Source organism: Morchella sextelata, assembly GCF_020137385.1.
Source record: "Morchella sextelata strain SCLS chromosome Unknown scls_1, whole genome shotgun sequence".
NCBI classification, from domain to species: domain Eukaryota; kingdom Fungi; phylum Ascomycota; class Pezizomycetes; order Pezizales; family Morchellaceae; genus Morchella; species Morchella sextelata.
In genome coordinates this window covers 2,260,801-2,286,297 of record NW_025408616.1, presented here as the reverse complement: position 1 = coordinate 2,286,297, position 25,497 = coordinate 2,260,801, and the positions used below count along the sequence as shown (strand labels likewise).

The following is a 25,497-nucleotide window of genomic DNA, read 5'->3' as shown; positions in this document are numbered from 1 at the left end:
AACCAAACAGGCAGCTCAATGTGTCTGGATAAACATTCCCAGTTACCCGGCTGTTTCACCTGTTCCTGCATGTGGCATCATCCAGGCCAGATTCCCAGAAACAACCGGATTAACCCCAGTCCAAAGCCGGTTCAGCGCCCCGTTCAACCTGCTCCCACGATAAAGTAGATCTGTCATCATCAATATCCACACCCCAGCGTCCATAAGACTTCGCAATGCAGCGCTCCGGTTATCTTCCAGCATCCGGCGCATCACCTCCTCTTCACCATCCCGTTCCCCAGCACCATGTACCTATTCCAGTGATGCATTCTCCACCACCTCCACATACCGCTACGGCGTACAGCTCGCCGTACGCCCAACAACCAATGCAGAACACAATGGGAAATCAACAGCCGAGCCAGGGCATGCATCCTGCGTATGGCGATTTCTTTAGTGACCCCAGGGCCGCGATGGCTTTTCAGGTCGGAGGAAGAGCTACTGAAGCTGCTGGTGCTTATGTGGAGCAAAACGTAGGTTCCCCCGCCTCGGGTTCTAGCCAATGGGAGGACGCCTGCAGATTTCTAAGTGGATTATCCTCTAGTTTGGGAAATATTTACAAGTAGGTGCATTAAAACATTATTTCAACGTCTCCAACAGTTACGTGCTCCGGAAACTATACCTTGTACTTTTCCCATGGCGACATAAGCCATGGTCTCGCAGTGGGTCTCAAAGAGCTGGGGCAAATGGCCAGGTTGATACTTATTTCCTTCCACCGAGAGATGATATCAATTCGCCCGACATGTATATTCCAGGTACATCGCGTTTACCCAAGTGGCGTTGTTCATAGCTTACCCAGCTTGGTGGCATGCAGTTATGGCGTTTGTCACTTACATCCTTCTATCAACTCTCCTTTACGGTCTTGCCGGCAATTTTAACCCCGAACAGCTCGGTTACACTGCATCCTTTGCATTTACTATTGTGATCCTTGAGATCGGTATTATTAAGATCGGATGTTATCTTTTGAGCATCAATAATGACAGTCAATTGATGGATCTCGTGGCGTATTCTGGATATAAGTTCGTGGGGATTATCGTCACGCTGGCTATGACAACTATCGGGTCCCGATGGTTAGAATATTTGGTATTTGCTTATACTTTCAACGCGAATGCATTCTTCTTAGTATGTGCCAGTTGTCTTTTATTGGTTCATCCTGTGGTATAATTTCTAACTTGAAACAGTTACGGAGCTTGAAATATGTTTTACTTCCGGATAACACAGCGGACAATCCCCGAGGCACTATGTATGCTGTCAATCGAACCCAGAAGAACCGTCGCACCCAATTCTTGTTCTTGTACAGCTATATTGTCCAAGTTGTTTTTATGTGGGCACTTTCATCAGGATTCAATAGCGCAACCTCTGGGAAGAAGTAAGCACTTAGCTTACAGGCAGAAAATGTTTAGAAAATATCGGTGTAGTTGGGGGTGTAAGGGAGTTTCTTTTGTTTAATTTGCATTGCTCCTTGGGAATGACATTTACATATACCGGCGCGTAGCATTTGTTGGCTGTAAATACACACATCAAAGTTTAGTTTGTTTACGAAGATACTGATGCAGCAATATATCATCCGTCTTAAAGCTATAACAAGGAACAAGGAACTACATACATGTATTGGCTTCCTACGATCAAACTTGGTCGCGCATGTTGACGGTTTGCTGCATAACTTATCACTCGCGTGCCGTGCCACACCACCTGAAATAGAATGTGCATCTTGAAAATGAACATTTTAGAGCTTCAGAAGGACGGTTTTATAAAGACAGCTGTTTAACTGTCCTAGATAATTTAGTAGATATCCCACTTCCTACTTTGTCCCAAAATAAACACGAATACCACCCCTCAACATGTTCCCGGTCAAGAAAACCCCCGAGCGTAACCAAAATCCCGGAGTCGGCTTCTACTCAATTCCCCGAGACCTTTACAAACGCGCCGCCGAACGACGACACGAGAACAGTAGCGTCCCACAAAATCCTACCATAAGGCCTATAAAACCCCATTGCGCACCAATCAGATACATAACCCACGCCTCGCCCAGCCCTGGCAGAGTAATAGGCTACGAGTCTGCTGGTTGTAGTGATCCAATGAATGTCTATGGATGTGGTGGGAGGGCGTATGGGTTATCGAATTTGAGAGCTTGGGCTCCGGAGGACAGGGAGGCCGGCGTTAATAGTGTGGATGCTGCTCTGGTGGTTTGAGCATATATATGTAGCGGTGCGACTTGTTAGATTAATACGTCTGTTTGTGGATGGCGGGGTTGACGTAGAGAGTTGTAGAAGGTGGATTAATATGTTGAGAGTTTGTTGTACGTGTTTGTTTTAAGTTGTAATCCTATCATTTCCCGGAGCCTGCAGCTGATGTTTCCCCTCATTATTACCCTAACCAACGTACTAGAGCTTGTTGACTAGTAAATATAAAGCCAAAAGTACCACGCATATATATAGCTGGGGGTCTTCTGGGAAACGGCGCTCTTTACAACCTCGTACTTATGCGTACGCCGAATTAAATAGCTAGTAACTTGATATTAGGCCGGGTACGAGCTATCTACACATTACTGTTATCCGCTCCCCTGCTTTATGCTGTCCATTTTCTTTGACTGGCTATCATAACATAAACTGTGGCCCCCCAGAGCAGTCGGACATATAGATTCCTGGAGGAAGTCGGATCTGTGACGTGATACCCCCCACCCTTGGCGAATGTAGGGTTGTTTAAAGTTTAATTGCGATCATATTTACCGGCATCTGATCCGATAACGGGTAGATCTAGATGAAACGAGATGAAACTTGGGCAAAACCCGTCTTGTTTTAGGCTCAAAGATCTCGGCGGTGCCGCTCTCAAGACTCAGGACTTTGGGCGTGTATGCAAGCGGGGAGATGAGGGGGGTAAGACGCTGCACTAGAAAGGGAACTTCAGTTGTGGTTGAATTCATGTACCCGGGGTACATCGCAATTGAGCCAGTCCCCCCAACCCATTCATTACCCGGCCACAAGTCCGAAGACCGAAGCCTCCGCAGGTTTTACATCTTAGCGGGAACAACCTACATTTACTACTAATCACAGGATTTCGAGTTCTTTTCACGAGCGAGGAGTGTTTCAGACCAGACCCCCGGCGGGGCGTACTATAGCTCTATCTTCACATCTCCAGATACCTAGTGGCCCTGCATATGTGGCATGTGAGACTACATATATTCACTAATGGCTATGGATGTCCGAGAGACATCTGGAGTTTATTCGACCTTTAATGCTACTACTAGATAATCTCCATTTATCTTTGGACAAAAGAAAGGGCTCCGAAAGCCTCAAATCCCAGATGTTTCCGCCAGATACACCCCCGGGACGGGACATTTTGAGATTGTTCAGGCCTGGTTGATCACTATACCAAGCTTTTCATCTAGCAGACTGTTGGACAAATCTTCGTCTCCTATCAGCACTCTACTAGTGCCTCTAATGAGTGGTTTATACCAAGCCGTCGGTGTTATGTCCATGGATGGCAAGCTCGGTGACTACTTTACTGAATATCAGATAGCTCAAAGAGGCTATCCATCGCTACTCCATGAAATAAGTCTATCAAAGTAAATAGGTAACTTCTACTTTACTTTATCATGGGACGGCTGTAGAGTTGTCCCCCAGAATATGTGTCAATGATCGTCATTACCGGTTTTTTTTATTTTGGGTTTATACCGTTTAAAGAAGGCTAAACGATCCCTCCAAAGGGATGAATCTACATGCATCTATAGCAGCTATTGATCTAGCATTGGACCAAGATATACTCAGATAGCCAAGTAGATACTTCCAGGAGCACTCACTACCCCAATGGTACAAATCGGGCACTTTAATCCTGGTTACCCGGAACACCCCAAACTGTCAAATCTTTAATCATTTACCCCACCATTAACCCCCACCACCACAACAACCACTCCCGCAACCACGCCCTCGCACAGCCCAAAATGACTACGCCCACAAAATCCCTAGAAGCATCCACGCTCTCGCTTCTAACACTAATATCACACAGCCGCAGCCTCCTCTCCAGCGGCGGCATAGCCCCAGCCTCCAAGCCCTCCACCGACAACCCACTCGACATCCTCCACGACATCGGCGCCCTCACGCGCGCCCACACCACCAAGCTCTCCATCGCGATTCGGCCACCTAACATCATCTACGATGCCGCTGCGCGCTGCGTCCAGGACATCATGCAGTTCGTTGTGCCCCCGCTGCTGGCCACAGTGGAGCTAATGTCGCCCAAGCAGCACGGAAGCACTCTGTATGCTGCTGTGCTCAGGGCCGCTGACAACACCCTGGCGGCGCTGGAGGAGTTTGCGAAAGAGATCCCCGAGATCTGCCGAGTGGGCAAGAGCGCGGGGGCGAGAGATCGGCTAGCGAGCACGGGTGTGGTGTGGCAGGCTGCAGATGGGCTGGTCGCGCTGAGGGCGAAGGGGCTTGCCGGGGTGGTCCAGGATGTAGTTGAGTCGCATATGGCGATGCTGAAAGATGCTATGGCGGAACTCAAGGAGTGGCTTGAGAGTAACGACGAGGACGAAGATGATGAGGCGGAGGGTGAAGCCGAGGACGAGGATGCGTTCTGGGATGCGCCAAAGAAGGCCCTCTCGAAGGACGACACTGAGGCTAGGGAGAAAGTGGACGCATCGTTAAAGAAGATGAAGTTGGCCACTATTCTCCTCGGCGCGGTGGTAAAGCGAAGATTGGCAGGCGAGGGAAAGCTACAGGATGCCCAGCGATTGGATAAGATCGCGGAATTGGCAAAGAGTGTGGCAAACTCGGGAGACGATATCGGCATGGGATACTATGAGGACGATGCAGATGAGGCTGTGCGGACTCCTCTTTCTTCTCCATTATGGAAGTTACTGATTGGGATTATTGACAGGCTGAGGCGCAAAAAGAGTTCGAGAAGAAAGCCATTGAGTTGGCAGAGCTGGCAACCCTTGCGAACGATGGTAATGATGACTCGTTCAGCAAGTGGTTCCGGAATTGCAAAGATGCAATTTCAAAGAACGGCTGATCAGAAGATGAATAAAAAAAAAAATATAGACAAATACCCCAACTATCAACAAGCAATACTTAAAGTTATAAGGTCATGGGATATCACTCAACCCCAAGCGGAGACATTACGGGTAATATGCCTCACCATCACCACGGATACACTTTTCGCCGAAGATCCGATACTGCGTCGCGGGATGCGCACAAGTGTAGATATCCCGAACCAAAGCTCAAATACAAGCTACATACATGTGCCTCCCAATTTGATTCTATGCATTTCCGCTATTCCACGTCCTCATCTATACAACTAGACCCAACCCAATCAAGCCACATGCTAAGTATGCTCATATGCAAATATGCAATCCGCCAGCCAGCCAGACCAGACACCTCCAACAGCAATAAAAAAAGACGGAAAAAAAATCCACACGCCAAAGGAATGACAAAAAAACCCAGAACCCAAGCCATCAAGCCATCGAACCATCCCATCCGTCCTTTTCACTTCCAAAAATAAATAAGTGTAACCAATGCAAAGAAAGAATGAGAAAAATGCCAGAGGAACAAAAAAAAAAGCTATATATACATTTCCCAAGCTAAAAGAAGTCCAAACCCGCTGCTTACGTGAGAATAAGATAGGAATAAAATAGTAATACTGAAACCCGAGCTTTTTTTAATCGATTGCTGATCACGCTATTGTCTTAACGCTGACTGTTGTCGCTAAGGACTGCAGGAGCAGGTCTCTCCACATCAGCACTATTAATCGTCGTCAACCCCACACCCCCCCGTGCCGTCTCCGCACCCGCCACTTCAGCCGCCGGAGGCGCAGGCTCATTAACCGTAACCGACGAGCCCGCTCTACTCCCGCTCATGCGCCGGTTAAAGACCCTTCTCAGTCTACTGATCCCCAACTCTGGCGCGCGGCTCCTTGGCGGTCTGGTGCCGTTCTCTTCTCGCAGCTGCCTCAAGGCGGCCATGCGTTCGTCACTTGAAGAGCTGCCGCGTGCGATATCGAGATAGCGCATTATGCGGCTGCCACTCTGAACTGGTTCTGGGGCTGGTGGAGGGGTTACTTCGATGGATTGACGCTGGTCTTCAGGGCGGAGGTCGATACGGCTGTTCCGAGATGTTAGTTACAAAACTTTTAGAGAGGCATGATAGTGATGTTTATACATACCATAATGGACAGGAACCAGCAACGTTAAGTAGCCATGGGTCAATACAATCTGGGTGGAAACTGTGATGGCACGGCAGGACACGCAGATCCACTCCAGACTCAAAGTCTTCCATACAAACCGGGCACCTCAGCTGCGACGGATCCATCTCTGACGTTGACATCACCGCCGGCTCGGCACCCTCCCTCGCAGCAGCATCCTCACCAGAAACCGGCGCAATTCCACTTACACTCGGGGTGGACTGTGATGCTACCGAAGGCACGACAGACCTTCTACGATCATCTTCGGATGTCCTGGATGTGATTGAGTCAGGTGCCATCTCCAGGTCAGTTGGTTTGACAATCCCATCATTGGCACCTTCCGGAGCTGGCGGGTCTCCGAAACGGACGATCGGCAGGGTGTCCAAGACTGCTCTTGCAAGGCCTTTGGCTCGTGACTGGCGGGGGCGGCCAAACCGGGGCGCTCGCGGGCCGTAACGTTCCGGATGCCTGTGGGCCCGGATTGCACCGATCAGGATGATAAGCAGGAACAACGCAGTGATAACTCCGGTGATGCTGTAGAGGATTATCAACGCCACGCTTGTAGACGGCGAGGGTCCCAGAACGCTGTTATTCTGGTTGGAAGACAAGCTGTTTCGGTCCTGTTGGGTTGGCTGATCTTCGACGCTGCTGTCATAGTTTATCGTGACATCGAGCTTATCGCCGGTGGTATTCATGAGGAGCTGGAAGTCGTTTGCAGATTCTCTGTCGAGGGTTGTAAATACGAGGTCGTAATTGTAGTCTTGCTGTGGATTGTAGTCGCAATAGTCGTGCTCGACGGTGTAGAATATCACGCAGTATGGTTGGGGTTTCTGGGAGATTGCTTTGAGGAAGGCAGCGGAGGCATTATTTCCGTTGGAGGAGTCGCAGGATATGAATGCCAAGTTGCCAGTGGAGAATTCCCGGTCCGTATCGGAAGTGTACAGGACTAGGTTGTTGACAAAGTTCTTCACTTTCTGGGATTGGCCAAATTAGTAACATGTTCATATCTCCATATTCATGTTTTCATAGCCAGCATCCCCCACCCAGACGAAACAAATAACCAGATAAGATATACAGATAAAGTACAGTTTAACTCTCTCCCTCACTCTCCCATGCAGAACGGATAATGCTTGTAACGTACCCTTGTATTAGCTTGATCGTGATTGGCATCTAGTGGCAGTTGGTTTATTGGGACTGAGTATGTCCGTGTTCCGTCCGTGGTGGACATAACAAGCCCACTGCGGTTTATCAGGTCCCCATTGTCCCCCGTTTGTATCAATTCTCCCACAGCCCTCCCAGACAACATCGTGACCACGACGAGGACAATAGCGACTGCAGGCAACGACCATGGCTGAAAATATAGCGGACCCCGGTTGAGACGATGCGCGCGGCTAGATCTCGCAGGAGTCTCCATCTCGCAGCAGCAGCAGCAGCAGAATGAGGATGAACACAGCGAATGATGCGGGGGCCCCGAGCAGCGGAAAAAAATTAAAAGGAATCAGTAGAGGGGAGAGGGGGGCTACAGTATTTTGTACTTTTTTTGAGGGGGGCAGCTGAGGCTCGACCGCAGACTGCGGATAAGCTAACAGGGGGGAGGGGGGGCAAATTGTGGAGGTGAACGACGATTTATTATTCAAGGCTACTTACTTACAGACTCCGTGTACTTACTGACTCTCACTGCCGCAGTTTTCTCTTGGCTGTGTTGTTTTGTTTGGATATCAGGCAAATAACGCTTTGTTTGGCTGATTTGGTGTGGAGAGTGGGAGTGTGGAATGGAAACAACTCTGGCTGGTGGTACGTATCTCTCGCCCTGCGTGTGTGTTTTTGAACAATCGTTTCTACTCTTGATCGCCAAACAAGAACATTATGATGCCATAGATTAATGTCCTGTATGTCTGTGGAGCAGCAGAGTACGTACTCTCTACTCTATCCCCCGTTGGTCAATCAAATTCAGCCCTGATTGCCGGTACAAATCCTTCCGCTACTCTACATAAAGAGAAAACTTTCCTACCAACACCACCACCACAAACCACTATGTACTACCACCACAATCATCTACGCCTCAAGAATCCTCCTCCCCCCCCCCCCCCCCCCCAAAGCCTGGGATCTTAAAAACTCGATGTGGGGGTACGTCTCATAACCTCGGGGGAATGCGATACGGTACGAGCTTCACTACGCGATCGCCCAGGCATACCGATTGGAGGATTTAAGGCCGTCAGGGGTCATGATACTGGGATGTTGGCTGTTCTGGGATCCCATCATGCCCATAATTGAGACAAATAGCCTGTCACCTCCGCAATTGGAACTTGTCCAACTCTTCGTCATTTTCCTCACGATGATAGAGAGGGGTATTCAATATTCTGGGAAGCAAAGCTTCTCTGGTAGCCGGGATTGCCGAGGATATGCCCAGAGATCGGAATAATAGTTGGTTATTTTCCTGATCACCAATGTGCGGTGAGTATAAATATGTCTCTAGCCTCCAACTTTTTGTCTTTTGTGACTCGGAAAATCCACAAGCAATCGGCTACTAGGTATACATCCGAATAGTAGTTCCGCACTTGCATGCACAGATACATTTACTGTGCCAGAGATATTTCTCGTCGTCCCTTGCGTTGCCAAGGTCGACTAACAAATAAAGATAAAGTGCTAATAATGGGAAACAATTGTACAAATAGACTCCTAGACACTGTCATCGGATTTATCGTCTAAATTTATGTGTACATATGTACACACCCGACTTGTATAACCAACATTCGGTGAACTTTGTTTCCGCTCCGATGGTAATTGTGATCTTTCTCAGACCAATAATTTTCGGCATGTCGCTAGGATATTTTTTTGTGCGGGGTGGTGTGGGTGTGGGGCATAGCGTTGATGAGATTTGTGGGGAGGAAAGGCACAACGCGTGTGGGGTCCTTCGGAATCGGGTCCAGAGATGCACCCGGGAAGGTGCCTCCACAGCCGGACTCCAGGAAGAACCCTGGGAAGAAGGATCAGTGAAGGATGTCTCGGTGGTAAGAATCAATTTGCCACTCGCTCTGATCGGAATCGGAGCCAAATGAAATGCTACTCGAGAATCGGAAATTAACAGCAACCTTTCAGAGACAACATATCGGAGGTTTCGTTCGTTATGTATTTATTGAGGTGAAGTGACATGCACGTGGCATATAGAGTTGTGGAAGGTGTGTTTCAAAACAACCTTCGGATTAACCGGGGATCTTGCCCGGGCACCGGCCCTAGCGTCCTCTCCGGAAAAATGGAAAAATTGAAGACCCGGCCGCGCCTGGTCATCTCCCCCAGCTTTTTGACTTTATGCTCCGGTGTTTATTCCCCACAGTAACATGAGGAAAAATGGTTCAAAGGGTAATCTAAATTCTTGCAGGTACCTTGGGGTCATCGGTTGCGCACGTACGGGGAACAGTGAAACCCCAGAAAATTAATCTATCAGAGATCCGGATCCCTCTTCGACTGTGCTGGCCTCTTATTGGTACTCCATAATGACCGTGGCGATGGTTTCTGATGAGATTGGTAAATACTGGCTCTTTGGCTTAAGCTTGAAGTCACTCCATTACTTGGAATTAAAATCTCTGGGTGACATGTCGTGATTGATACATCCTCATCCACAGGGTAACCAAAAACCTCTACTCTAGTGAGCCCTCGACGTACTAGCAGCACCGTACCAGGAAACCCGGGCCAGAGAAGAAACCTGCATACACCTCATGTTTGTCGCTGTGGCACGTGTGACAGGAGGAGGCTCTGGAATTCCGGATAAAATGCAATAAATCCGGTGGAATTCCGGATCTTTGCCGAAAAACGTTCCCACAAAGCGTAGGAGCTAGGCCAATATAATACAATACTGGCAGGTAGGTCAATAAACTTGGTTCCAGCTAATCTTGTTTGTAATGTCTGGTTAATATCGAGGCTTTTGTAATTGGGGTGGAAAGCAAGCCCCCAGATAAATGAGGGATACAATTGAGAGCATGTTAGCTAGATGACATTTGAGGACGAGGAACACATCTTACTTATCAGCTGTACGACAGAGAGGGCTAGATGCTAACTATGTGGTAAATGAGAAAATCCTAAAGAGGCTCATGCCAGAGGTGGGTGAAATTTGGAAAAACCAAGGTTACAGTTTGATAATTTTGTCATATTGAGACATCTGAATTATCAGCAACGACATGCTTAGAAAGACTGGAAGAGAAGGTCAGGCATTGAAGACGAGAAATTAAACAGCCGCGATGATGTTCCAGCTGAAAGACTGGCTTCAATTCTTAATCTTTGAGCGAAGCTCCAACCTAGCCCTTTTTCTGGGCGTCTAATGCACATGACCCATAGCCCTATTTCGAAACCTAACCCACCAAGTCAAATATATTGCTTTCTTTTGAGCTAATTGTTCTAAACCGCTTGGCCCTACCACCCCATGATCATCTATTTCGCTTATTCGTGAAGGCACTATCGGATTTAGAGGTTTTGGATAGGTGGGAGATATAGTTCTGACTAGGCTCTCTACACTGAGTGTAGGTATTTCCTGCGCACCAGCAGCCTGCTACATAACATATCCGCTTTCTCTTTCTCTTTTGCTCCCTAGCGATAGGAGGGCGGTCATCATTGCATGGGGTGAAAGGGATGATGATGAATAATGCAGGTTGATCAACGTTAGACCTTAAGTTTTCCGAGGGTCGTTTAAGGGCGTATCCCGTGGGTTATATTAAACCAGTGGGCTTTAAATAAAGCTAAATTGCATCTTTACTTTGCATCTTTCGTTGTCCACATCGATATCTTCCTGATGTGTTATGTGGTTAGGAAATGTTGGCTGGGTAAAGATATGTACGTTTTAGCTGGCTATGGGTTTCAGGCGAAGTTGAGTAAAATTCGAGTGACAATACGTGAATGAAACTTGCGTGTCATGCATGCAACATTCTCCAAAGTCATAGATATAAAACACTAAAATAAGTGCACAAATTGATACGAGATTTAAGTACATATAGGTCATCAGCGTAAAATCTAGAATTTAAAGGGCGGAGCTATCATGGGATTAATGATATCATCCTAATGGCGTCTGTAGTTATATACATGTAGATACCGACATAATTTGGATCTGGGAATAGGCCTAGGCGCTAACGCTTAACCTCCATTGAGTAAATAAGACCAAACGAACATTTACCGATCGACCGCTTAAGCTCTGGAAAAGACTTCCGCCATAAACCCAACTAATCGTCGCGAGGATTCTCTATCTTCGTTGGTGCTGATCCCCCACTTCAATCTCTTTTGGCTTCCACCTTCCTTACGGATACCCCGCCATGCGTTCTGTTACCACAACCCCGCCCTTATCACGATCACACTGATAATCCGATCGGTATCTCGCCCTGTCGGATAGCCCTGTACCTATGTACTCTAGAGCACTCCTATGATCCAGCATCTCGCGTTAGTTGACCTTTCCAGAATAGGCGTGGGCGTATTCCGTAATTTAAGACACGACCCTATGCAGATGTAATTGACCGTGAACAGTAAGTTGTGCATATGCACTCCATGATCTTCCGAGCCCTTCAACTAGCATTCTCGAGCACTTCGATTTAGCACCTAACACAGTCTCTAGAGCTGCAGAGAATCTCCTTTAATTCGCCAATTTTAACATGCTCATGAATATGCTCCAGTTACCCCTGATGGTTTTGGGTTCTAGAAAGAAAAAAGACTTTAATCTTGAGTATCTGACTCCATAGGGTAATATTTTTCTGCTGTGGGCCATCTCATAATCATAAGCGGCCCCGATCGTTACTCGCATATTCGACCAACCAGATATGCGGGATAATAAGTAAACAGCCGCGGATTTAATCTTTCTGCTAGACATAACTGCAGCTTCTTTTGGAGCTAAAGTATGGAGGATTACTCTAACTGAGCGAGCTGGGTAGAGTAGGAAGGCTGAAAGCCTATGTGGAGTAGGTACTCTAGCTCCCATGCAGCCTGCAAGTACGTACTCGGGGCCTCTAGACTCGTAGTGTAGGTAAAGACACTCTGCTGAGACCTTCGTACAGCTTTCAAAGCACCCCAAAATCGAACGCTGAGTTACGTTTCTCCGATAGTAGGTCCTCTTCTGAGGACATCTAGAGTTGTATCTGTCGAAAGCTAAATGACATCACGAAAATTATTGTTCGCGCAGAATTTTCTTGTCGATGCAGCATAGTAAGAATTTTCAAAACGCTGGCGTTGCTGTCAAGTGTAAAGGCTGATGCAGGGGGTACATCCTCACATTCGCATATTGCAGACGACATACTTTAAATCCCCCAGAGTATGTGGAGTGTTGACGTCGATTGTTTCAGTGCGCACTGGGGCTGCATTGATTAACCGCTACCACTGCATGATCTATGGTATCATTGTGTACCGAGATTTCCGTTTCCGTTGCCACTGATCTGCCCCGCACATTGATTGTTTTGAAGAAAACGATTATTGATGGTGGTTGTTGTAGTCGGGTATGGGTGCTTTGTGGACCAGACAGGCCCGAAGAAAATTCCTATTTTCTAGCGGTTATGTTGGCCACCATCTCTCCCGATTGGTGACACGTACATGCGGTAACTAAGCACCTTCTCTGGAAGCTTTTCCATCAAAATTTTCGTCTTTCTAACGATGGGGCCGGTTGAAACCATGACAGCTGTTACCCCAGAATTCTGAAACTTGCGCCAAAAAAACTCACATAGTCCCGAAATCACGCTGCCGGCTGCTAAAACTGATAGACACTGCTTCTGAGAAATCGGGTAGAGCTTCTCACCAGTTTCACGAACACAATCCACATGTGATTGTAACTGGAGCTGGAAAGCTGAGAATTTTACTGCAGCTCCCGGAATACCGACCGATGGAGCGCTGCGGTAACTGAACCTGGCGCCAAATCGGAACAGATGGAAGAGAGCAATATGGATATTCAAATGCTCCAAGGAAGCCGATGTAATCAGATAACTGATATGAACACCCGATAGCCAGTGGATGTTGAACCCCTCATGGAAACTAGTTCCGATGCGAGGGGTTCGGGTTCGGGCCTGTTACTGCCCTTATTGGCGGTCCTCATTGGTGATCTTGGTTTCTTGTGAGAAACTCGAGTGATGTTGGGTGATAGTGGCTGGCCAGGATAGCAAAAGATTCGAGATTCTAAATATTGTCGTTGTTATTGTTGCCTTTTCAGGAACGAGATAATGTACCATGCACACCCAGCTCAGAGGTGCAGAACTAGTGTCTTGAGGGGAGCATTGGTATCATTGTGGATTGTGGGGCATTTCTGCGGTGAGGTTATGTAGAACAGACATTAGCTTGTGTTAGAAACCTCGAGAAGGTGCTCTAGTGTCTTTGACTGTGGGAAAATGTGTGTGCACGAAGCCCGTGGGGTTTGTGCGGGGGAGAGAAGCTCGGGTGGTGGTGGTCGTCTAAATAAACATCGACAAGTCAATGATGGAGAATGTATCTTTTGGTAAACGTAACACACCATGACGGTTGCATAATTACAGCTGCCGAGGAGCAAGCAAGTAAGCATGCTAAAGGGCTTAGAAGATGGCAGTGAAACAAAAAGGAAAACCGGAAGCGAATCGAAACATTATTGCAATCTAAATATATTCGGGGGTATTCTAGAACGCATTAGGCTGAAGGCGAATAGAATGTTTGAACTTGCGTAAGAAATCCCAGCTAGACAGCGCGAACGGACTGATTCAGGGGAGTGCTTACGAACATCCAGTAACAGTGCGTTATGCGTGCCATGCGTGCCACATCAGAGAAGGTTCACTGTGTGCACTGTGCAGCGAAAAATTGGGAAAAAGATTTCTCATATGCACATATCTGCACATGCTCTAGGTACATGTAGGCACTCTGGGTAGAGGAGGTACTCTACTCTACTTTACATTCTCTCTCAGACTCGCAGAGAGATCAGGGATCAACATAATGCTTGTTAGAGTGCCTACTGTAGCTAGAGCGATGAAGGTGGGAGAGAATTCCATTGTCGTCCAACGGCATGACGGGAAAGAAGGTGTGTAGAATAAAGTGAATTCCTAGGCATGTCGGCCCTGGCTCGCTCTGAAGAAAACCCGGGAGTTGGATGAGCCTGTTGTGTTGCGAACACTTTATTTAGTCGGAGAGTCCAGCCGGCGAACGGCGTGGGACTTGTGCCGCACCGAAACCAGGATGCACAGGGTTGTAATCCCTCCAGTCCAGTTTCGAACGGGGCTGGGGAACTTCCCATGTGGGAAGGGGAACTGCCCAAAGAGCAGGATCCCTTTGTATGGCGACGATCCTATCCCGTTGTGTCAAAGCGTGGTCCTGTGAGGATGAGGAAGGGAGGTCAGCTCAAGACTTCACACATAAAGAGACCACGCTGTCCTCAGCGTCCCTGGTTTCCTTTCTCTCTCCCCAACACACCAGTCTCTGCGCTCCAGCTGAGTTCTCGATGAAGTGGCCTATTCAAGGTGACGCTGTTCGTTAGCCAGCGGTCTTCATTAGGGAACTGTTTCTGTGACTCTTCTCTGACTCTTCCTATTCTGACTCCTCGAGTCACGTTTTACACTCACTATTTCGTTTGTGTTTATCTGTCCTCAACGTTGTTTACACACTTCATCTTCCCGTCCTGCACCAGTCTGCAGTGGGAAAGAAGGAGCTATCCACTACCACTTCCACACATTACACTTATTACCAACAAATTCCATCACAATCACGTCTAGATTGATCTTGCATACACACTGCATCTCATCATTCTCTCATCGCCATCCCCATCATCATCAGCTTCATTGTCTGTTGAATACCCCCCCCTTTCTTCATTACGTCATGCCTTCACAATTTATCGATTCTTTCTCTCCAATGGAGGCTTCTATCGATTCTCCCACCGTTACAAAGGACGAACCCCTCGACTTCGATGATTTCGGTAGTCTCGGTATGTTGATGACCGGCCCAATCACTCCAGCCTCGACAGCTCCGAGTGATCTCTACATCGGAACCCCTTGTGGGGATTCTCCTACTCCCAGCTATTCGGAAAGCCCTGGAAACAGTCTCTCCCCAACTCCTGGCCCAGGTGAAGCCCCGAAAGATGGTGAAAAGAAGCCAGTCAAGAAACGAAAGTCATGGGGCCAAGTTCTTCCTACACCAACAACCAACCTTCCTCCTCGGTATGTGTAATCCCTTTTTAGATATTTTTTTAAAAAAAAAATCATATAGCTAACCTCATATAGCAAACGTGCCAAGACTGAACCTGAAAAGGAGCAGCGTAGGATTGAGCGTGTTATTAGAAACCGCCAAGCAGCACAAACCTCTCGGGAACGAAAACGGTTAGAGTACGAGGCACTCGAAAAGGCCAAGGCTGCTCTTGAGGTTGACAACAACGAGCTCAAGAGCAAGTTGACTCTCACCGAAAGAGAGAACATCGAGCTTGCCCAACGTCTTTCCAACCTTGAGCAACAAGTCAAAATGTTCCAAGACACCATGAACGTTGCCAGACAGATCGCCGACAAGGTCAATTTCTCACAGTCTGGTGTTCCAGTCCCAACTGACATCCCATCACCTGTCGGCTCTGATGACGTTCCCTCCAGAATGTCCTTTGTCGACAACACTCTTGATCCAAATACCCTTTTCTCTAATGAAGCAAGTAATGCATCATCCCCGGCGTTGGATATCAACGTTGAAGCTCTCTACGAGACACAACAAACTGCTGTTTTGTTGTGTGACCTGCCGTGTCTGCAGAGAGCTTCGCGTCCTTCCCCGGAACTTTTGACTATTTGGATGATGCAGTACCTACTGTTGGCAACAATGACATCGACGATCTATTCGATTCAGATGCCTTTTCTACAACTTTTCTTGAGTCTCAAACGGGGGACCAAGATTCCGGATACTCAACTAGCACGCTTTTCTCCCTTGATTCTTTGGTTGATTACGACCAAACCGACCAAGCAGCTTTGGCGACGACTTCTGACCTGCAACCCGGCCTGCGCGCTCCTATTGGTAGCGACGGACGAGCGACTGCAATCGGAGTCGAGTAAGCTGTTTGGTAAGTTTGGTTCGTTGTCAGGCGGAAATGATGGGGGGTCTGGTTTGTTGGGCGGGAATCCGGCCAGTGAACTTCGGAGACTAGTGGAAAGTTTGGATTTGGATAGGCAATGTGATGAGATTGATTACGGACCCGTGAAACGGTCTGCAACATGGAACATTTCAAGGCGTCCTGGAAGTCCAGGTTGTGGGGGGTTTGTTTGATTCTGTCGGCGAATATTTGGGTCATAGGGTTTAGTTTAATCTTTTCCTTTGTTCCTTTCCTTTTTTTAACGCATCTCGTGCTTCTAATGCCTTTTCTTTGTTTGGGAGTGGGTGGATGTGGGTTCATCCAAAAAAAAAAAATTATGCGAGGAAATGGAAGGAGGGGGAACTCAGGGAGTCTCCGCCTGTTCTTATTTTTCTTATGAGGGTTTTTCTTTACGGTGTTAGAAGGGGCTTGCTCAGATTTTTTACTTTCGCTTTGTGTTCTGGGGGTGTGATTTTCTTCGATTGTTCTTTCTTTTTATATTCTAGCGTTTATATCGCGTGAATAATCTGGTACACAAGACTGTTCGTATTGTGGTTTATATTAGCTAGTGAGTGGGTTAGAAAACAGGCCCGCCTACAAATACCAGACAAAGCCTCAGGCTTAAAATAAATATTTACACTTTGTCCATCAGATGTGACCTGAAATCAACTGGATCAGATGAGATGAGATGGAAGTTCTGATTTCCTTCCATACATACGCCGTATGTAGTGTGTTGGCCGTTTCAAAATTTATGATATCACATTAAGTCGCCCCAGCCCTATCAAATACACCCCCTTTTTGCAGAATTTTCAGAAGATAATTCATGCCGTGATATTTCTTCTTTCAACATTTCTTTCACGTCGGTGTGTTGGCTGGCGTCGGTAGGCATGAATGTTTCTGTAGGGGAAAGGGATGGACTGGCTTAAGGCTTTCCCACATGTAAAAGGAAAAGGAATCGAGTGATAGATGAGTGGGCGCGGGCTTACTTGATATTGATCCCTGCAACCTTGGTGGGGCTGATGGGCGGTGATGGAGGTTCTTTGCATACTGCCGGGCCTTTCACCGGGATCGCGTTAATGTCCCCCACACGGGCCACACTTGTTCTAGGTATTCTTCCATCACCATCATCATGGGCAATCAATTGCTTGTACAGTCGTACCTTGATATAATTATATGTTCGATCACCAGAACTAGTTGAAAAAACAAGGCGATACCAGTGAAAAGCCAAGATTCAGGCAACGAATATGATTTTCTGATCCAAAGACATTCTTGAACCGGCAACCCGTACAATACAGCAAAGATCTATGCGACACATATAAGAAAATCGCAGATTCCCCGCAGTTATTTTTTTCCTCATCTGAAGGCATCTCTGTTACTCCCGGATCGGTTGTATTTCTGATACTCAGAGCAGAAAGGTACCTTCAGATTAGTACACATGCGAAATAAACTCCGTGTGGTCGGGATGGCGGATGATCCTCTGAATTTATCCATTAGAGCTGCAGTGCATTTTCACCCCGCTCTAGCCAGCCCAGTTCATGAGCTCCGTGTACATGTTTTATGCTCAACACGTTTACCAGGCTACTCAAGTAGGCCCTCGTGATATACTATGTATCCGCCATCAATTCCTTATTTTTTTTTTATCAAACCCCTCATCTCCACTTCTCGACACATCTGTAGGAGTATATAAACGTTACTGGCCAAGCTCTTCCATATCAAAAAGCATCACCTATCTTATATAACTATCAACAATGGCTTCAGAAAGCTACTTCCTCGGTGTCGACGTCGGAACCGGCAGTGCTCGGGTTTGTATTATTGATAGTACTGGTGAAATCAAGGGCGTTGAGTCGAAAGAGATTCAGACATGGAACCCGAGAGCAAATTACTATGTGAGTATGCTAGCTGCCCCAAGAATTTCCAATGCTAAAGAGTTCACAGGAACAATCGACAGCAGATATCTGGTTCGCAATCTGCTACTGTAGTCGTCTTGTCCTCCAGAAATTAGGCGTAGACCCGGAATTGGTGAAGGGGATTGGATTCGATGCCACCTGCTCGTTGGCTGTCATGTCTGAGGACACGAACGAGCCAATTTCTGTGGCTGGCCCGGATTTCACAGAGACGGCGAGGAATGTTATTTGTATGTTACGATATTCCTTTTATAGATTGGACCATGACTAACGAATGTTGTTGTCTAGTATGGATGGACCATGTAAGAAGAGCAGTGACCTCATCGATCGTTATCGTAGACCACATCTAATATTTGAGAAATCTATTATAGCGTCCCGTCAAAGAAACCGCAAAAATAAATGCCACGAAACACAATCTCCTCCAATATGTTGGAGGCTCAATGTCAATCGAGATGGAAATCCCGAAGGTTCTCTGGCTGAAAAATAATATGCCTAAGGAGCTCTTTGAGAGGTGCAAGTTCTACGATCTGGCAGATGTTCTGACACATCTTGCAACTGGGAAGGAGACTAGATCTTTCTGCAGTGCCGTGTGTAAGCAAGGCTTTGTCCCTGTTGGTATTGATGGAAGTGTCAAGGGTTGGCAAGACGATTTTTTGAATGCCATCGGGTTGCCAGAGCTTTGCGAAGATAACTTTAGAAGGATGGGTGGTGTACATGGACAGGTACAGAGCGCATCGGACCCTTAAGCTTACAATTTCTAACATGATCTATTTTACAGAATGGCACAATGCTATCCGCCGGAGAGCTGGTGGGAGAATTGAGTGAGAGCGCTGCAAAAGAACTTGGCCTCAAAGCTGGAACTAAGATTGGTAGTGGTGTCATCGATGCATACGCAGGATGGATCGGAACAGTTGGAGCAAAGGTTAAGATGAGCGAGGACTTGCTGGACCAAGACCACGCAAAGAGTGATATCGAACAATGTTTCAAGCGTCTAGCAGCGGTAGCTGGTACAAGCACATGTCATTTGGTTATGTCCAGAGATCCTGTATTTGTGCCTGGAGTATGGTAAGCCATAAACCTAAAGCCACATCGCTTAAGACCCGGTAATTAACCAAAAGAAAACCATCTAGGGGGCCCTACCGCGACGTTCTTCTCCCCGGTTTTTGGATGGCTGAAGGCGGCCAGTCCTCCACCGGCAGTCTCCTCCACAACGTCCTCACCACTCACGCCTCCCATGCCAAAGCCCTCGAAGAGGCTAAAATTGCTGGCACAAACATTTTCGACTACCTCAACTCCCACCTCGAGGACATGCGCAAAGCCCAAAATGCGCCCACAATCGCCTATGTTGCCCGTCATCTCTTCTTTTACGGTGATAAGCACGGTAACCGTTCGCCCATCGCTGATCCTGAGATGCGTGGTTCCATTGTTGGGTTGAGTATGGATTCCAGCGTCGATGATTTAGCGCTGCAGTACTTCACTGCTATGGAGTTCATTGCTCAGCAGACTAGGCATATCATTGAAGCACTGAACAACAGTGGTCATTCTATTACTAGTATCTTCATGAGTGGTGGACAATGCAAGAACAAACTCCTGATGCACCTTATTGCTGATGCAACTGGTTACCCTGTATCTATCCCAAGATACATTGATGCGGCAGTTGTTCTCGGTGCTGCCATGCTCGGTGCTAAGGCTGCCAGCGTGGACGCTCAAGGAAACACTGCGAACCTGTGGACGATCATGGATAAGATGAGCAAGCCGGGAACCATCATTGAGCCTACCACAAACGAGAAGGAGAAGAAGCTTTTGGATGCTAAATATAAGGTGAGTAATTGCGCTATCTATGCGCCCCTGTAAATTGTTCTCCTCTAATCATTTCCGCAGGTCTTCCTCGAGATGGCAAAAGCACAGCAGGCGTACCGGAAGAGTATCGACGAGGCTGTTGGCGATTGGTCTGCCTAAGCCGGTACTAGCAGATCTAACCAAGGCTTTATTTTGGGATTCCTTTTGTTTAAGTTTCGTGATATAAGGGGATTTTTTATTATTCCACTCAAGGGAAGCTAGATTATGATCACAAAAATGATGTAAACGTACCTGTATAAGCATCAAAAAGAAAAGGACCCTAAACCCGATAAGTTTTAGCAAAAAAAACTCACAAAACCCAAGATGTGTGTAGAGAAATGATTGGCCACAAGAAAAGTACCCTTTGATGCATGAATAATCGTCACATTATAGCATAAGCGCATAATTGCCCTCAAAACACGAGTACGAAAAAGTGTAAATTTTGTTTCAAATAACCCTTGCACCCTAAACAAACAATGCCGCTTATCAAGCACCAGAAAATAATCCAAAGAAAAATTAAAGAAAAAACAAAACCGAATCTAGGGTTCTAACACTGGTATCAACCTATCCTCACCAAGTCCTATCGTTGCATCATCATTTATCACTCGCCACAGATTCTCACAACTTTGCCTTCTCCTTGAACGACGGCGCACACAGAACATCGTATGCTGAGCTTGATAATGTATCTGAGGCAGTTGAGACGGTGTGCGTAAACAGCCCTCTCGTGTCAACCATAGATGGGTTCAAGTCCTCGACCTTGTTAGCGCCGATCAAACGCATATTCATCACAAATTCATCCTATTCAATGTTAGCTTCTACATAAACAAAGACAAATACACAGAAGGGGGAATTACCTTCAACAACTGCATGGCCCTATTGACACCAGCCTCACCGTACGCACTCATCGCATACAAGAACGGCCTGCCAATACCCACACCCTTGGCACCCAAGCAAAGCGCCTTGATGATATCAGTCGCACGCCTGATACCACCGTCGATGTAAATCTCAATTTTGTTCTCCATGCCCCTCTTCCGGAGCTCGGGCATGACCTCTGCAAGGACTTCAATTCCCGATGGTGCAGTATCGAGCTGTCTGCCACCATGGTTAGAGAGGACTACACCAGCACAGCCATGCTCGACAGCTAAGATGACATCTTCGACGCGCTGCACACCCTTGAGGACAATTGGCATCTTGGTGATGGATTGAAAGTAGGCGACGTCTTTCCATGAGAGGGAGGGGTCAATGAAGGAGGAGATCGCACGTGCGGCACCCTGAGAGCGGTCGACATTATCGTTTTCAACCTTTTGTACGTTGGTGCCAACATCTTCGAACTTAGAGCGCATATCCTTCTCACGTCGTCCAAGTTGTGGTGCGTCAACGGTTATGAAAAGTCCTTTGCACCCGCGCTTTTCGGCGTGCTCTACTATGCGGCGAGTGACGTCGCGGTTCTTGTTGACGTAGAGCTGGAGCCATTGGATCTGATCTCCCTTCTTTGCGTCCACAATCTCATCGAAAGAGCAGGACGCAAGTGTAGGGATCATTTGAATGACATCATGCTTATGCGCCGCCCTGGTCAATACCACCTCACCCTCAGGGTTTCCAAGCTTTCCTAATGCCGTTGCAGTAACATAGAACGGAATTGAACACTTATCGCCCAACATTGTTGTGCTAGTGTCCACATGTTCCACATCAATCAGGATTCTCGGGCGGAACCATATCTTGTGGAACGCTGAGTGGTTTTCCCGCATTGTGATTTCGTCGTCGGCACCGGAAGAGTAGTAAGCCCACGCGGTGCGCTTCATGACATGCTTTGCGACAGCTTCAAAGTCGAGGAGGTTGTAGCATTGCTCAAGGATGGGCATGTTCGCGATACGTTCCTGGCGGGCGGCTTCTTCGGGGTCTTCGGCTTTGACTTCAGCTTCGACGGTGGACATGTCGACTGGTCCTACGTGCTTGGATTTGTCGAGGTACTGGACCTGGTGTTAGTTTACCCATTTCATGAGGACCTTGGGGGTTGTGAAGAGCTCACCTTGTCAAGAGTGTCTGGGGGGTGGATAGGGTCAAATTCTTCTGTCGCATCCTTTCCGGCATACTTCAGAATGATCTTTGAGCCACCGGGGTGCTCTGGTAGGAATTCTGTGACATCGTAGGCTTTTCCGTGTACGATAACCCAGCAAGAGTCCTTGTTGTTGTGCTTTGCCACGTCCTGGCCGGTCAATTTGGCGTGCATTTTTGCAATTGAGAAGCTAGAGGTCAGAGAGAGGAAAGTCCCTGCAAAGAAAGAAAATCTGGGGAAAATCTGGGGAAACGAGAGTAAGTTAAGTGGATTTAAAAACGAAAGAAGTTGCTCGGGTTTAAGACGGGGAAGAACAGGTCGCGGGACGCTAACAAGCATTTGTCGGCATTGCTCGGGCTCGGCTGAATGGTTTGCGAAATGTGGGGTGCCAAGAAAGCCTATTTACCCCAGCCCCACGCAGAAAACCATCGCCGGGAGCTCCGTTGATATAAATCCACTGATGCGGCCGCAGTCTTTCTTCACCGATACTGATACCGATCAACTTATTAGATCCTGAAGGTAAATTTCCTTACATCTTTACTTTTCACAGAAAGAATCTGCTTGGAAAAACACTGATAAAATGTTACTTGTACTACTACATGTAGATACATTGTTTATGGCTAGTCAAAATTCTTGATTGTTAAAACTTTAATAATCAACTTATCATAGGTCCAAGGAGCTCACGGGGAAACAGTCGGTACGGCCACTTTTCGTGAACAATCACAGCTCAAAGGGGTAGGTACATAATAGCAGTACCAAAGAATGAAATGTGATTCCTACAAAACACTGCCAGAATGCGGTATTCCCGCGACGCAGATTTTGGCGCAGTTGGCCGTCATTGATTCTGTGGAGCCGAATGCGTGAAATCTTGGCAAATCGTTGCCAAGCATGTCATAAAAAGCTTTTTATTGGAATAAACTTGACTGGGTTTGACAGAATCCCCCCCAGAGTTCCCGAGCAAGATGCCGATTGGAGAATGGGATCCTGATAGTTTCTGGTGATTGCCATCCCAATTCTGGTATTATAACGACAGCCCTCACGAATAAGGAAAGAGATTTTTCGGAGTCTGGGGAAAATGATGCAGTCATTTGAAAGGCTGAAATCCCTCGTGAGCCCAGGGGATCTATTAGTAGACTTCTTAATCGATTTCTTGCTGACGTCCAGTAGTCAGCTGCGGTTGTAACGCGTAAACAGTGGTAGAAATACCTACAATTACTGTAACGTGAGGCGTATTGGTGTTCTCGTGATATACAATACAATATTGTATGCTTATCTGACTCGACCCCAAGACGAATATGAGGCAGGAAAGAAGCTAACCCACGCTTTCTATTCCTGTGACCCAGACTGGCCACCAGTTGTGACACGCGCCTAGCCTCTGGTTATACTGCTAGCGCCATTACGATAGGGCTACATAATAATTATCCGTTATGGAAAAACAATACCCGTGTAGTGGCGGCGGCGGCTGTTTCAAGTGTTGTTTCAGGTTGTTGGGGAAAACTCTGCAACTGGTGCTCATCTTAAAGAGTTGGATAAGAAACCACCGCAATAATGTGCCAGAGTAGGTAAGTATTCGAGAAATGAAGCGGAAGATCCAGAGATTTAATTTGAACTGTGGCTGTGATTGTGATATCTAGATAGCATTCAGCTGCAGATGACTGGTGACTGGTCGTTGGGATCGTCCCTATGATGATGCTGAGCGGCGCAGGACGTCGCACAAAACGAAACAACCGTGCACCCAACCAATCACGGGTGTAAACATGAGACACCTTGTTGACTGGGGCTCCTTCCTGGGTTTGTATTCTTCCCTTTCACCCAGGGACGGGCTATCGAGGTTTCTGGTGCTGGGTGTATTGGCATATCCTCAATAGTACCTACAGTAGGTAAGGTATTGCTGTTTTGCCTGCGGAGGAGGTATGTATGCTCTGATATATGTACCCCCTAGGTAAGGTACTTTGCGTATTGGTTTTGTGTACCGTCAATTTTCGAGCAATCCACTATATCCGTAGAGGTGAATGGTAAGTCCGGACCAAGCAGAGAAGGGCTCGGCGCATATGCAGGTAGGTGCATATATTATAGTTATTCTCCGTAAGCTACAAACTCTATAGACTCGTTCTCATCGTGCTCTTTATCTACATCTGCGAATTCTTCAATAGGGGTTGCGGATTGTAATACAGGTAGTTTCCAGTCACCAATCTCAATACTTTTGAAGCCTTTTATGTCCAACTGATCGTCTTGACTGCTATCTGCAGCAAGAGAAAGACCTACTTTTCGAAAAACACTTCTAATTAATTCACCCTTTTCAACTGCAAAGAGATACCAGGCGTCTCCAACACTCCATGTAGTTAAGACTCGCCTATCACTCAATTAATCAATTAAACAAAAAAAAGGATGTAAGATTATTCACCTATCACTGACGGACCATTTCTCGAAACTGCTGACATTTTCACAGTCTCTTATCGCATCTTCTGTCAATGATCGTACATATTCTTTAAGCGGTTTGTTGATTGACACATCAAGGGGCTGTACTAAACTAGTACAGCCAGCTGGAATTAAGCTTGGTGTAATTTGATTTGAACGAAGAAGTGCCAGTACGGTGGGTGTTTTGTGAGAGGTGCAAAGATCCATAGCAAAGAGGGAAGGTTTTCCATTCAAAGCAGGAATCAAGTACATCTCGATATATTTGATAAAAAGTAACTCGGTCATATACGCAGTAGGATTAAATTCAACTAGAACACCAGGGTGATATTTGGTAGCTTCTTTACCGAGGTTTTTACCTTGACCATGGAAGATAATCATCGGTGGTATTCTATTAACTCCGTCTGCAAAGATACAGAGTACCAAGCTGGCCTGTCTTTTATCCCAACCGCTTCTTGTCTCTTTGACCCATACCGTTTTGTCCCCTATTGAATTGTATGTCCTTCCGGAGAGGTATTCAAATGGTATAGGGGTCTCATCTAAGTTGCAGATGTTTGAAAGATCGTACCGGTTCTGCCGTCTCGTAAAACCATCACCGATATTTGTGCGTTGTAAATGGAATGCGTATGGGTCAAACTGAGAATTCCGTCTATTGAACTGTAGCCAGCTAATAATTAGATTATTATAATCTTCAGGAATCTTCTGTGCTGTTTTGGTTATGCACCGAAGACTGATTCTGTATCGGCCAAGAAATCGAGAAAACCACCCATTGGAGAACCGAAAGAGTGATGTTGGGGGATTGATGGAGCCCTGAGTACCGACAGAGATTGGAGTGGTAGCTGAAGGGAATAAATCTCGGAAAATTTCATCCGAATGTAATCGAAACCACCCACGACGAATTGCTTGACCATTTTCCCGGCATTCTAAAAACAGACAATACAAACGCCTTTCGAGCTCAGGCCACTTGCATATCTTGCTAGCAGTTGAGGGTAGAGAGCGTAAAGGACTGGATCTCGCTACCAATTCAATCCTATCTTGCTTCTTGACCCAATCACTAA

At 46.9% G+C, this 25,497-nt stretch overlaps 8 protein-coding genes across 8 annotated transcripts; 6 read left to right on the top strand and 2 right to left on the bottom strand.

The window, feature by feature from the left end:
- Positions 1-215: 215 nt before the first annotated feature.
- H6S33_000580 (uncharacterized protein) lies at positions 216-1,409 on the top strand (the record flags this gene model as incomplete). Its single annotated transcript, XM_044831973.1, has 4 exons — positions 216-509; positions 581-791; positions 851-1,158; positions 1,218-1,409. 4 exons carry the CDS (start codon positions 216-218, stop codon positions 1,407-1,409), a joined length of 1,005 nt encoding a protein of 334 aa, XP_044700139.1.
- Positions 1,410-1,877: 468 nt separating this feature from the next.
- On the top strand, positions 1,878-2,228 carry H6S33_000579 (uncharacterized protein; the record flags this gene model as incomplete). The annotated part of the gene is made up of 1 exon (XM_044831971.1): positions 1,878-2,228. The coding sequence occupies one exon, from the start codon at positions 1,878-1,880 to the stop codon at positions 2,226-2,228; it is 351 nt and encodes a 116-aa protein (XP_044700138.1).
- Positions 2,229-3,976: 1,748 nt separating this feature from the next.
- On the top strand, positions 3,977-5,046 carry H6S33_000578 (uncharacterized protein; the record flags this gene model as incomplete). The annotated part of the gene is made up of 2 exons (XM_044831970.1): positions 3,977-4,855; positions 4,912-5,046. The coding sequence occupies 2 exons, from the start codon at positions 3,977-3,979 to the stop codon at positions 5,044-5,046; spliced, it is 1,014 nt and encodes a 337-aa protein (XP_044700137.1).
- Positions 5,047-5,719: 673 nt separating this feature from the next.
- H6S33_000577 (uncharacterized protein) lies at positions 5,720-7,627 on the bottom strand (the record flags this gene model as incomplete). Its single annotated transcript, XM_044831969.1, has 3 exons — positions 5,720-6,134; positions 6,196-7,187; positions 7,355-7,627. The coding sequence occupies 3 exons, from the start codon at positions 7,625-7,627 to the stop codon at positions 5,720-5,722; spliced, it is 1,680 nt and encodes a 559-aa protein (XP_044700136.1).
- A 1,402-nt stretch (positions 7,628-9,029) lies between these two features.
- On the top strand, positions 9,030-9,841 carry H6S33_000576 (uncharacterized protein; the record flags this gene model as incomplete). Its single annotated transcript, XM_044831968.1, has 6 exons — positions 9,030-9,224; positions 9,313-9,333; positions 9,451-9,530; positions 9,593-9,609; positions 9,661-9,738; positions 9,837-9,841. 6 exons carry the CDS (start codon positions 9,030-9,032, stop codon positions 9,839-9,841), a joined length of 396 nt encoding a protein of 131 aa, XP_044700135.1.
- A 5,162-nt stretch (positions 9,842-15,003) lies between these two features.
- Positions 15,004-16,419, top strand: H6S33_000575 (uncharacterized protein; the record flags this gene model as incomplete). Its single annotated transcript, XM_044831967.1, has 4 exons — positions 15,004-15,341; positions 15,405-15,817; positions 15,961-16,204; positions 16,323-16,419. The coding sequence occupies 4 exons, from the start codon at positions 15,004-15,006 to the stop codon at positions 16,417-16,419; spliced, it is 1,092 nt and encodes a 363-aa protein (XP_044700134.1).
- Positions 16,420-17,973: 1,554 nt separating this feature from the next.
- H6S33_000574 (uncharacterized protein) lies at positions 17,974-20,088 on the top strand (the record flags this gene model as incomplete). The annotated part of the gene is made up of 7 exons (XM_044831966.1): positions 17,974-18,111; positions 18,161-18,359; positions 18,418-18,431; positions 18,501-18,851; positions 18,908-19,194; positions 19,260-19,950; positions 20,011-20,088. The coding sequence occupies 7 exons, from the start codon at positions 17,974-17,976 to the stop codon at positions 20,086-20,088; spliced, it is 1,758 nt and encodes a 585-aa protein (XP_044700133.1).
- Positions 20,089-20,586: 498 nt separating this feature from the next.
- On the bottom strand, positions 20,587-22,198 carry H6S33_000573 (uncharacterized protein; the record flags this gene model as incomplete). Its single annotated transcript, XM_044831965.1, has 3 exons — positions 20,587-20,766; positions 20,823-21,938; positions 21,998-22,198. The coding sequence occupies 3 exons, from the start codon at positions 22,196-22,198 to the stop codon at positions 20,587-20,589; spliced, it is 1,497 nt and encodes a 498-aa protein (XP_044700132.1).
- Between the last annotated feature and the right edge of the window lie 3,299 nt (positions 22,199-25,497).